The 13,642-nt window shown below is 37.7% G+C and overlaps 1 protein-coding gene across 1 annotated transcript in view; it reads left to right on the forward strand.

The window, feature by feature from the left end:
• The window catches only part of NFKB1 (nuclear factor of kappa light polypeptide gene enhancer in B-cells 1), a 150,628-nt gene that overhangs the window by 15,534 nt on the left and 121,452 nt on the right, over positions 1-13,642 (forward strand). Inside the window, 1 exon segment of the mRNA XM_006893113.1 lies at positions 4,836-4,934. Coding sequence (XP_006893175.1) covers positions 4,836-4,934 — 99 coding nt within the window.

Genomic DNA, 13,642 nt, shown 5'->3' on the forward strand with positions numbered 1-13,642 from the left:
CATAAGCACAAGAAATGCTTAGTAGCTCAAGAATTAAATGAAAGCATACATTGAGTTTACTAGAAATATGGTATAAATATGTATCTATTTTAGGTTTTGCCAACATACCAGTATATTATCTTTGACCAAATACACTATCATAATTAGGTGAGAATGATTTGAAAGTTTTGATGTGGGGACAGGAAAACCACATAATACATTAGGGTATTGCTCAAGCTGATTTTGGAGTGAACGACTCCACAGGCTGCCATTGTAACTTTGTTTTAATCCATATCCCAGCTCATAGCAGTGGTTTCTTCCAGGAACTAATTCTTCCAGAGACCTTCCCATTGGAAGTATATTCTCTAAAATCCCAATAGTTTGACATCCTGGAAAATTTCCTAACCTATAAAATCTATGTCATCCATGAACCTGAGAAGTCAACAGAATTTATTTCATTCCCGACTAAGTATATTTTCCAAATAACTATGTTCATAAGCATGTTGTTGTTGCAGATGTCAAATGCCATTGACTCTTCAGTGACCCTGTGAACAACGAATGTGAACCTTGCCCTTTGCTGTACTACCTCATCATCTCTCTGGCATATTACAGCCCATTATTACATAAGCAAAGCAAGGAAAAAGAATTTTAAAGCATTTTCTTATCAAGGGTTAAAAAATAATTTAGCATTTGTGATTTACGTGAAGACTCAGTATAATCCCAACAGTGAACATATAATTCACTATACATAAATGTGTGAAAGCTCATGAGAACAAAGCAATGTGTTTGTTTACCAAACTGATATTATTTTGATGTCTGACTCTAGTGAAAGTAAGAAGGTTGTATTTAAGTCAGACTTTCTGGCCGGATGGATAAACCCTTACCTTTGAGGTTGAAGATTCATTTTTAACAGATGGAGTTACTGAGATGACTGTCTGCAGATTGGCAGATCTTTTAATCTCAGAAATGTAGAATCAGAAATACATCTAGACCATGAATTTAAAGACCTCTTATCTTCCTAAAAAAAATTTTCTTAATCTTCATCTTCAGTTTAAAGATGTACTTTTAAAAGAACTTTAAAAAAGAACTTAAGATATTCTTACACAAGCATGAGTAATATCTATTAAGTGCTTAATGATAAGCAAGCACTTAGGGAGTGCCACTTATAGTATATTTATTTAATACTGAACCAGTAAGATGCACAAATATATATGAATATGTTTTTCCAACTGCCAGGAGGAATTTCGTGATTAATGATAGTGAATTGTTTCATTTTTTTTTCCTTGTTTTAATAAAGGTTAAATAAATGTTCTTTTTTTCTTGTGGGCCTCTCTTTACCACAAACTCTCCCCCAACTCTAACAGAGATGAGTCATAGCATAGATGACTAATCTTTAGAATCTAGTCCTGGTACACATTATTTAGTGTTAATGGTCTACTATGGTTTAGATACTGAAGGCGGTATTCAGTTTGGTTAGCAGTCAGGTGAATCTGTATCTTTATGGCTAGCCTGTTCTAGGGGCTAAATATTGCACATGTTTCTCCAGACTTTTAAAAATGTCACTTAATTAACAAAAATAAATCAATATCTGCTGGCTACAAAAGGTAGAGAGCTGAATTTATAACTTTTTAAAATTTTAATCTTGTCAGAGTCAAAACTGAGGAATTATCACTAACTGATTAGTCTCACCTCACAAGGCTTCCCTGATAAGTAGGCTTAGAATCTCCTGAGGAACTATATGCCAGAACTTTTTGAGATACCAGGTTTTTATGATTTGACTGTGCGCTACAAACCAATGGGTGACTTGAGAAGCTTTCCCAGACAAGGAAACTTACTTCGGGTCTTAGTTCATCTCAGAAATATCCTTTAGGATTGATCCTCTAGAAATCATCAGGGCCTCCGAGAATATTAGAGACATTTTATGTGTTTCCCAGAGCCTACAAATCACTTGGAGCCAATCAGAATCTGTTCATTAAGACCCACAGGCCATAATGGTGCCAAACCAAAATAGACTCACTGCTGTTGAGTCAGTTTCTACTCATGGTGATGCTATATGACAACGTGGAACTACACTGTATGATTTCCAAGGTTGTACATCGTTACAGAAGCAGAACACCACATCTTTCCAGCAGAGAAGCTGGTAGATTTAAAACATTGACCTTTTGGTCAGCAGCTAGCCACTTAACCACTGTGCCACCAGGGCTCGTTTGTGTAATGCTCAGGGTGAATATTTAATATTGGTCCATGAGATCAAAGCAACTCACAAAACCCACGTGCTTGCTGGGTCGCCACAGTTGTATATCAGATCAGAAAGCCTCACTAGCAAGCCCAGGGTGCTCCTGATGGCCTGACAATCTAGCATTGTTTAGCGAACGTAGACAGTCCCACAGTATAAAGATATGAAAGGTGATGTTCCTTAAAATATTACAATCTTCTAGTTAAGTGATTATACAATTATAAACTACCAATATTACCGCAAATTGGTTGACATCATTTTAACATCTTTATTGGTTCAGTCTCTCAGGACATAAGGGGAGAATTCCCTTAATATCATGATGAAGTATAGTCATACAGTTGCCCTTGTTTTATACTTGGGATATAAATATGTATAATTATCACTAAGTTTTTTGTGTAAGGTACAAAACATTAGAACTGGACTAGACCTTAAAGACTTTGGTCTAGCCTTTTCGTTTATATAGATGAAAGAATATGACACTTAGATGTTTGTAAAGGAGCCCTGGTGTTAAAGCATTTGACTGCTAACTGAAAGGTTGGTGGTTTGAACCCTCCTATTACTTCAAGGGAGAAAAAGGTAGCAATCATGTCTCAAAAAGATTTGCAGCCTTAGAAGCTTTACAGGGCTGTTCTACTCTGTTCTCTAGGGACACTATACCTCAGCACAAGTTGGCAGAGATTGGTTTAGTTTTTGGTAGATGTTTATCTGTCCACAGTCGTTCACACAGAAACAACTTTCTAGTAACCTTTCATTGATTAACTCTTATTGTTAAATCCTGTGAGATGATTTTCTACTCATAGAGGGTCTGTGCACAATAGAACAATACACTGCTTGGCCCTGTATCATCCCCATCATCTCCATTATTCTGAGCCCAGAGTTGCAACCCCTGTTTCATGCCATCTCTTTATATTCTTCCTCTTCTTTGGTAATCTTCTGTTTTACAAAGCATGGTGTGCTTTTCATCCTACTTGATGTCTGTCTTAGGATAACTAGTCACTGAACCTTCCTTCAAGAGCAGAGAATATGAGACTGAAGGATTCTACCTGCACTCTTCTAAGACACGTTTAATCTTCTGAAGTTCATGATCTCTTCCCTATTCTCTGGCGGCATCATAATTCAAATGCATCTGTTCTTCTTTGGTCTTCCTTACTCATTGCTCAGCAGTCACGTGCAGATGAGGCAGTATTAAGTACTGTGGCTTGGGCTAGGCACACCTTAGTCCTCAAAGTGCCATATTTCCTTAGCAACACCTATAAAATTCCTGGGTAATCAATAATAAAGAGTGTTATCTTATTTTGGATTCACTTAGATCAGTTAACATGGCCAACTTGATCTTGATTATATATAAAATCAATAATCTTATTTTCTGAACTGTTAAGAGTTCACCAGACACAGAAGTATCTACAACACTGATACCATATATAGAATAAGATCTTTATTTTCCCCTGAGCCAACTGTAATCAGAGATGTTCCTTTAAACTAAGATTCAAAGAAGTGTAACTTTGAACAGCTTTGCAGTAACAATTTAAGATAAAGAAGCACATAACAACAACAAGAGCAATTCAAGTGAGCCTTAGCATATCAAACTCCTTGATTGCTTTATCTCCACACATGAGTTACCTCCTGGTTAGATACCTGTCTTTCAGCCACATCTCACTGAACAAATGGGGGAAACTGGTGTGAAAAACAATGTATACGAACTTTGTAAACCAGTATAAAATTTTTAAAAATTTTAAAGTCAATGTATAATAATTGATATCATTTGGTTTCCTTAGAAACCAAATATTTATCCAGCCCCCCAAAAAATAAAGATAGATTAATAATCTTTAAAAATTATCAGTGTTCATAATAAGATCATGGAGAAAATAATTCTCATTTATTGGAAGCGTCTTTCTATTTTTCTCTTCTAAACTAATACACCTGTTGTTGTTGTTGATGGTGGTGTTATGTACTATCAAGTAAGAACCAGCTTATAGCTGACCCCCCAGCAGGGTTTGTTGGTTTTTTTTTTCTATATTTTATTAATTTTCATAAACATGTACAGAGATTTTGGGTTTCCATTCATTCATTGTTGCACTATTCTCTCTACCCTCCTCCCAGTTTGTTCTTGTCCAAATGCCACAGTGCTTGTCAAAGCCAGTTCTGATTAATCTTCTTTGTCAGTGTGTTACCCCAGCAGGGTTTTAATTTCATAAGAGGAGATTTCCTGTCTTTCTCCTGCAGAGCAGCTGGAAGAGTTGAACCGTCTACTTTTTGGTTGGCAGTGTAATTTATTACCCCTAGGTCACCAGAGCTGCTTTCTAATGCAAATGTTGTTGTTGTTGTTGTTGTTGTTGTTGTTGTTGTTGTTGTGTATCATCGAGTTGGAGCTGACCCTCCAGCAGGTTTTCAGAGGCAGTGCACTGGAGGAGACTGCCTATCCTTTTCCCTCAGAGCAGGTGGTGGATTTGAAGCACGTGCCTTAAGGACTGCACCGCAGCTTCTTGCCACTAGGCCACTAGAGCTCTCTATAGACTTTGATTTTAAGAAGAGTTTAGAATACACAGAGAAATTAAAAATTTGTAACTTTGTCACTATAATTGTAATCTTAAGCTCCTTGGTTCTATGTTTACTTTTACAGAGAGGATTTCGCTTCCGTTATGTATGTGAAGGCCCATCTCACGGTGGACTTCCTGGTGCTTCCAGTGAAAAGAACAAGAAATCGTACCCTCAAGTCAAAGTAAGTCCATGGAGTCATTCTGGAAGATTAGATTTCCTAGGAGTTAAATCATGAGACTGATTTACTTGAATACAATTTGCTTTTTCTCTTAAACTGACAAGATCATTATAGTCTTTAATAGAAATTTATCTCAGTGATGACAGGCTTTAAAAGCTCCTATTCCTTTAGTAAAAAACTGACGAAGTTTTACTATTTCTCAATCATAAAAAAAATGTTTTCTTTTTAATTGTACACCTCCTGAAGCTTTACATCTTTTAAAGAAATGGCTTGATTTTAGCTCTTCGGAGACACAGCAGAAAACGAACAAATGACTGACTGGATTATGTATCACTTACAATCACATACAGACTTACTCTCTATGTGGTTTCAAGTAGTTGGTAAACACTTCTAAGCCTCAGTATCCTAATGTATAACGAGTGGCAATACTAGCATTTAAATACTTCATGGGGCCTTTTAGAGAAGAAATAGTGTATACTTCAAAGGATCTCTTCAAGAGTAAATGAGAAAATGTGTGTAAGTGCTTGTGTATCAGTGGAGGTTTCATGGACTTATTAGGATCTGTAAAAGAGAGAGAAGTGTTTTTAGATGAATTGATGTATTCAAAGAGTCTTATATTGACAGAAGCAGATCGTCAGGTGTTTTCTCCTTCAGAGCCTCTGCAGCTTTGTGATTAACTGTTGCCGGTAAGGCTTCTTCTCGGTCTCTTAGGGTAGTGCAAAATCTGTAGTGCAAGTCAGTGAGCTGAAAACTACAAGAGAAAGCTGAAATGACACTCTGTAGGCTAGGCATTTCTTCTTCTTAAAAGAATCCTCCATTTTCAGTATGACGCCTTTTAACTGTTTAGATGCAGCCCACTCATATTATCAGTTACACTATAAGTTATAATCTCCTTAAAATCTACTGATTATAGCTGTTAATCTCATCTACAAAATACCTACATAGTAACACTTCATGTTTGACTAAATAGATCGGTTCTCTTAACTGTAACCTAGAAAAGTTAACTGAAAAGTAACTATTGCATTGCTGCATAGATAGTGTAGATGTGCCTGTGGCCCCCACCCACTCTTTAGTAGATGGCTTATGTTGGTCACTGTCAGAACATTCCTGACATGCTTGTGGTATGTTTGGTCTTGTCTTGTATTCACCTATCTAAAGGTTCTGTCCCCCTCCCCAAGTATTTGAGTTTTGTTTATTTAAGTAAAATGGTATTGTATTTCATAGGCTGATCAATACTTGTTTTTTTAACCATGTGTCTGTGTGTCTTATATACTTGTAACACAAGTAGTTAGAAATATATGTTGTCCGCATTGACATTGATACTGATTATAGCTACCAAAGAATTACAGGGTTTTCAAAGGCCTGTTAGATTTCTGAAGTGAGTGGCCATTGGCTTAAGATTAGGAAAAGTATGTATCAGGGCGGCAGGAGTGGCATCCACTTCCTAAATAACATGCCTCCAGAAACTCTATGAACTTTGATAAATGTTGATAGTTGTAGAGCGGCTTCAGGCCTTTTGTTCATAGAGTCGCTATGAGTTGTGCTTTACTTGAAGGCAATCAACAACAACAACCACATCCTTTCTCCATACCTATTTAATCTGTATGCTGAGAAGATTATTTCAGAAGCTGGACTCTATGAAGAAGAAAGTGGCATCAAGATTGGAGGAATACTCATCAATAACCTGTGTTATGCAGATGACACAACCTGGCCTCCTGAAAGTAAGGACTTGAAACATTTTCTGTAAAAGATCAAAGTCTACAGCCTTCAGTGTAGATTTTATCTCAGTGTCAAGAAAACAAAAATCTTAGCCACTGGACCAATAGGCAGCATCATGATATATGGAGAAAAGATTGAACTGTCAATGGTTTCATTTTGCTTGGATCCACAATACACTGGGTGTTAGCAGTTAGGTGACATACGATGCACTGGGAAAGTCTGTAGTCAGGGACCTTTCTAAATTAATTGACGAGCGCCTACATCAGTTTGAGAACCTAGGTACACCTGACAGGCCACGGTCTTTTCAACTACTTGCTGTGCATCTGATAGCCGGACAGTGACTCAGGATGACAGAACAAGAATTGCTATCTTTTAGTTGTTATGTTGGGGAAGAGTGCTGAATATCCCATGAATTGCTAAAAGAACAACCAGATGTTTCTTGGAGAAAGTGCCCCCAGAGTGTTCTTTGGAGGCAAAGATGATGGAGCTTCATCTCACGTACATGGAGCATGTTGCTAGGAGAGGTTATTTCTTGGAGAAGGATGTCGTGCTTGGGAAGTAGAGGGACAGGAAAGGAGAGGAAGACCCCCAACTAGGTGGATTGACACAGTGACTACAGCTATGGGCTCAAGTCAGAGATTGTGAAGTTGACACAGGATAGGACAGGGTTCAGATCTGTTCTTCATAGTGTTTCTATGAGTTGTACTTGACAGCCAGTACCTACCAGTACTTAAAGAGTTAAGGGTAAGAGAAAAACTGACATTTTTTTCTGAACTAGTATTGTACATGAAGATAAATTACAGTATTTTGCAGGTAAACTAGCCAATAATTGCAATAGAGGCATCTAGAAATTATTGAACAATTCTCAGAATTCAGGAAAAAGAATATCAGCATAGTTCCCATTAAACAGTGCACATAACATGCTTCCTGGTTGCAGTCTTTTCTGTTTGATTTTGTGATTAGGTTACCTCAATATGATACCCTCTTGGCAAAATTGTAAAGAGAAGAAAGTTTATCTTTGGACTTTGTTTTAATTCTAGGTTTAGGCTTTTCCTATTTCTTTTCTCTTTTCTGTAGGTTCATGGCATCTAACAGCAACAACTTTTCCATAACAAAAGACAGAATGTTGTTGTTGTTGTTGTTGTTCTGTGCCATCGAGTCGCCTGCGACTCATAGCGACCCTATGTACAACAGCCCTAAACTCCTCTCTGTCCTGTGCCACTAGCACTGTCTCTGACACTCCCATCCCAATTATCCCAGTCACTGAATCAATCCACCTCATAGAGGGCCTTCCTCTCCTGCACTGTCCCTCCACCCTCCCAAGCATGATGTCCCTCTCCAAGGACTGGTCTCTCCTCACAACATGTCCAAAGTACGTCAGACGCAGCCTCAGAATCCTTGCCTCCAAGGAGCCACCCAGTTTAACCCTTTCCAGGACAAATCTGTTTGTTTTCCTAGCCGTCCATGGTATTCTCAATACTCTTCTCCAGCACCACAGCTCAAAGGCATGAATTCTCCTTCTATCCTCCTTGGTCATTGTCCAACTCTCTGATGCATAACAGGTGATTGCGAAGACCATGGCCTGTATCAGACGCACCTTAGTCTCCATAGAGATACCATTGCTCTTCAGCACTTTGGAGAGGTCCCTAACAGCAGACTTTCCCTTGGCTATGCACCTTTTAATTTCCTGGCTGCGGGTACCAAGACTGTTGACTATGGAGCCAAGCAAACTAAAGCTGTGTACAATCTCAATCTCTGTGATGCTATTCTTTACTTTTTATATAGTATTAGGCCTCCCAGTTACCTTTGTGTTTTAAGTCTTGTAATACTAGTTACAGAAAAAAGGATGTTTTTCCTATTACAGTTCATTGGTATTGCTAGGTGCCCTTGAATCCATTGTGACTCATAGCAACTCATAGGATCTGAACCCTGCCCTATCTTGTGCTATCTTGTCTCCAGTATACTTGAGCCTGTTGTTACCGTCACTATGTCAGTCCATCTGATTGAGGGTCTTCCTCTATTTTGCTGACCCTCCACCAGGGTAATTATGATTTTTTTTTTTTTTAGGTTATAGAGGTAGACTACAGTCTTAGGACCTCAAGTCCTTTAGAAACTGGAAGGGAGATGAGGAGGAGTGATAAAAAAGAGAATTAGCATTTTATTAAACAATTGATCTTTTCTAATCCTGATAATAATCTGATAGCTTAAAAGTGTAATGCCTATGAGAAAACTGAGGCTCCAGGTGAGGAATTAATTTACCTTTGTCATAGGACTCTTGTGTGCACTCAAGACGATTCCAACCTTGTAACCTCCTTATATTGATAGACTACAATTCTCCCATTAGGTTTCCCAGGCTGTAATCTTTACCAGAGCCAATTGCTGGGTTTCAGGACTTGTGGATCTTTATCCTAAAGTGGACTGTTGCACGTTGAATTTTTCATATGGAACGTGTGCCTTTGGGACCCTGAGAGAAGGGAGCTAAGGGGACAGAGATTGGGTGTATAATGATGAAATGAGATATAGGAACTATAACATTCAAAAATAAGTGGGAGATAGAGGATAAGGAGTCACATAAGAGTGGGTATTGGAAAGTAAGATCTAGCACTTTGTCTTTTGAAACATGTGTCTGTGTATTGTATATGGTTGTAACACAAGTAGTTAAAAGCTGTATATTTTTAGAAGTGACATGGATTTTAGAAAAGTACTGAAGTTTTAAAGTTAGAGAAAAACTAGAATTTTTTTCTGCACTAGTACTATATACAAATGTTAATGATGATATTTTTATTACTATTGTTGCCCAGGTAGGTTGTGACTAAATAATAATCCCTAAAACTGACAAATGTGTGAATTTACTTTGTTATAAATGTGTTGTTGTTGTTGTTATGTGCCGTCAAAACCTTTATACTTCTATTTATGTTCAGTGTGTGGTCATGTTGTTGTTGACTTTCTTAAGTAACATATTGCTGCTTCATAATAATTTAGAAATGAAATTTTTTATGGACAGTAGGTTTCTTATTCAAACATAGTTTCTATACTAAGAGTTTTAATACTTAGTGAGAAGTGATAGACAGGTAAACAACTAATAATAATAAAATAAGTCAAGATAGAAGTGTCAAAAATGGATCATTACTAAATTTTACTACAGCTTCATTATTACACTCAGTATTTTTATTTGCTAATTAAGCTTTTTTTAAAAAAATTTTTTAAAGTACCCAATCCATTTAGAGCGCTCTTATGGGATAGTCTGTTGGGAATTGTGCCACTGACCCAAATGAGACAACGTTCTGGCAGCTCAAAGCCACCAGCATCTCCTCAAAGACAGACAGGCAATCTCCTTCCATGTTATTTAGTCCCAGAAAATCTTGCTGGAGGGTTAGCTAGGAGTCAGTTCTTCCTTAATACAGAGAGAGAGAGAGAGAAAGAACAAGTTAAAGAGGAGCTTAAAGGTTAGGGATACTGACATTGTTCCCGGCTGAACAATTCTTGGAGTTTAAATATAATCAAACAGTGTTTAGAAACCCTTAGTTATAAAGATGAGGAGGGCGAAACAACTGTGTTTTTCCCCAGAGCTCTTTTGCCAATATTGCCTTTATTAGGCTTTTTCATAAAAGATGCATGAGGATGACCTGACACTTTACAAAGAGATTTTTTAAATACCTTTTCCCTATAAAATTTAAACAGAGGAAAATATTGTTGTGAGTACATACCTCTTATCAGGAGGACATTTACAGTTTCATGTGTCTTTTTGCAGTTTAGCTATGTGTGTGCTCTTTGTGAAGGAAGCAGTGGGTAAAAGCTTCCAGCTAGAGCAGCATTTCTCAAAGTCAGCACTGTTGGTGTTTGAGGCCAGAAAATTCTTTGTTGTGGAAGGTTGTCAATTTATAAACAAATGTATTTTCTTGATGACTAGTAAATACTTCTTATTTTCAGGATAATGATCATGGTGTCTCTATAATTTCTTCCAGAATCTTAAGAGGAAAGACAAAAAAGAGACAGAAATAGATATCATAAATAGTCCATATTCTATGACACCTGAGAGTTAATGTAGGCTTTCAGTTGGCTATCTGGTATGAACTGTTAGAGAAGAGAAAGTGAAAGTGGAAATGGGGCTCGTTCTACGCTGTGGACTGCAGAGCAGCTGGGGCAGAAAATCATGGGGCATCTATGGAATGGTCCCCATCTCTCTTTGAGGTGGGAGTAGGGAAACGGAGAGTCCCCCACATTTCCACCAGACTCTGCTCCAGCAAGGACTTCACAGAGCAGTCATTTACATTTACTGAAAAGAAATGGTGCTGCTATTACCAATAAATGAGTTGTTGTAGAGTAAATTACAACCTGTGGTATCTACTCTTTCATGTACGTGAGAGTGAACTGGGCCCCATAAGGTTTCCAGAGCTGTGATATTTTGGTAATAACCAGTCTTTTATTCTGAGGTGTCTCTGAGGAGATCTGAACCACCAACCTTTCAGTTAGTAGCTGTGAATGCTTAAACTTAACCATTACACATACCACATAGTTTTTACTTGTTCATATATTCAGACTTAGAAAAAAGTATGCACTTTACCTTTCTCTCAACTACAACCTTTTATAAATACGTTCTTCCCTTTTTCTCCTCATCGCCACTCTGTCTTTCCTCGTCCAGCCTCTGTGAGGCTGTTCCCCACTGCAGGCCTGAGTAACACTCTTGGGCAAGACTTCAGGAGAGATGCTGGACGTGCAGTGTGGGTTTAGCCATCCAGGCAGCAGAAACAAATGGTCAGGGGCCAATCTGGAAGCTTAAGTGGCAGGCTGTGGTTTAGGACTTCAGATACCAACTTTATTGAGCACGTAAACATGTAATTGACTTGTCCAAAATTTGACACTTTGAATTCATTAAAACCAGCTCCAGCTACTCAAATCCTCTCTTTTCTACAGAAATTTTGTATCATGTTTAAAAACCTGTATTAGATAAACAAAGTCTTATCTCGCCACTGACACCCTTTCACCATGTTGAGATTACTTCTCTGCACAAAACAGAACTTGGGTTATCACACCACCAGTGCTTTGCATGTTTCCGTCACTTACCTACCCAGAAAAAAATACTTTCGATCGTTGCCCATCTTTCTAATTACTTTCTAATGTCTTTTCCCTCAAGTATTCACATTCTAATTTTTTTTTACATTATGAAAAATTTTGAGCATACCTAAAAGTTAAAAAAGTAACAGTTACCATGTGCCACTTCCTTGATGTAGGATGTATTTACACTTTTCTATGGTTACTTTACATCTTTCTCAACCTCTTTCTGAAACAAAACACAATCCCAGCTAAAGGCACACCAATCTATCACTTGTTCTTTTTCCTTTGCCACATGTAAACTGCCATTCTGAAGTTTCATGTTCTGATGGATTTTAATATTTTTGCCACATCTATAATAAAATAAGTGTAAATATATAATAAATAAAATACAGTGTTTTGTTAAGGATGCACCTGTAGTGAAGTGAGCATATATGCTCATCCATAAAGTTGGAACTACCTTCTAGCTTGTGCCCCCAGCAGGTTTTCAGAGACTCTTAAGGCGCACAGAGGTTGTCCATCTTTCTCCTGCAGAGCTGTTGGTGGATTCAAACTGTGCACCTTAGAGTTGGCAGCACAACTCATTAGTACATGACCACCAGGAAATGACTTTTACTACCTTTGACCTAAATTTTGTATTACCTCTACTATCTTTCTTTCAGGAGAAATGAGGGTTGAAACTGAACTGCCTTGAAAGTCAGATAGTTGCTTCCTTTTTGATCTGTCTTTTCCATCTAAATAAAGCTCATTCATCTTCTAGATAGAATTTATGTTGGCTTTTACAGAAAAAAAAAACAAACAGAAACCCCACAAAACTTATAAGTAAAATTCAACAAAATATTGAAGGTTAATTGTGATGAGGCTCAGGCACATTCTTAAGCCTTACCTATTTTTTTTTTCCTTTTTTTAAGGAATTTTTTTTTTCTGTACAAGCTTTCCCTTTAATGTCTACTCAGTACTGCTTTCAACCAGAGCTGCTCATGAGAGAGACTGGCAAAAATGCACAGGAACCTTCCTCGAGGCCAAGCTTGTCCCTGCCTGTCTTTGACTCAGCAAGGAGTGCCAGGGAAGGCTCATTTCCCTCTTTTTCCCGAAAGTCATGCATGCAATTTATTTTTTAATCAAACTACCTTCCTCTTCAGAGAGGTGGAATGATGCCAAGGGGAGCAGCCTCACGGGCCTTCAGAATGGAACCTCTCTAATTCCCTTTTAGGGGGAATAGAAAGCACGCATCTTCCAAGATCAGCTGACTATGCCATTCAGTGTAGCCCCGTTCTGTGTGAACAGAAATCCATGTCAGTGAATTGCACTCTGAAATGTAAAGAGCTTCATAAATGTTATTTTCCTTGTGGTTAAAAATACCAAGTGCAGTGGACTACAACTTGAACTGCAGCTGATATAAGTGTAACTATTTTTATCAAATATTTTCTGAAAGCTGATCCTCACATATGTGTTCTTTCCTGTTTTATGTTGAACAGAAGGCATGTGATGAAATGTTTAGTGCAGCAACAGTTTTCTGTTTTGTTCTCCCCATTGATTTAAGAGGAAGAAGTCGCTTTCTTACTCCTACTGCTTCCAGCTTCAGAATCCTGAATGTTAAATTTATGTCAAGATCAGATAAAGACTGGCAGATCTGCCATGGTGTTTGAAGATATCACATACCTTTGTATATCCTCCGTTTCCTTTGTATAAACTTGTCTGATTTGGAAGGCTAGCCATTTTAAGGATCTAATTGGCTTTATTAATTTTTAACAATTTAATCTGACTCAGTTACTGAAAGTAACATAGAAGATTGTCAGTGATCATTCAGACATACATATAGAAACTAGTTTAAAATATTTATTAAAATTTCCATTAACACCCTTACACTGCTCTCTGTTCACCCATGTTAATAAAGAAATATGTCCCTTCTGTGCATTGTGTCATCTCCTCTGTAACAC

The sequence above is a fragment of the Elephantulus edwardii genome, unplaced genomic scaffold (genome assembly GCF_000299155.1).
Source record: "Elephantulus edwardii isolate Elephantulus edwardi_28Jun2011 unplaced genomic scaffold, EleEdw1.0 scaffold00122, whole genome shotgun sequence".
NCBI classification, from domain to species: Eukaryota; Metazoa; Chordata; class Mammalia; order Macroscelidea; family Macroscelididae; genus Elephantulus; species Elephantulus edwardii.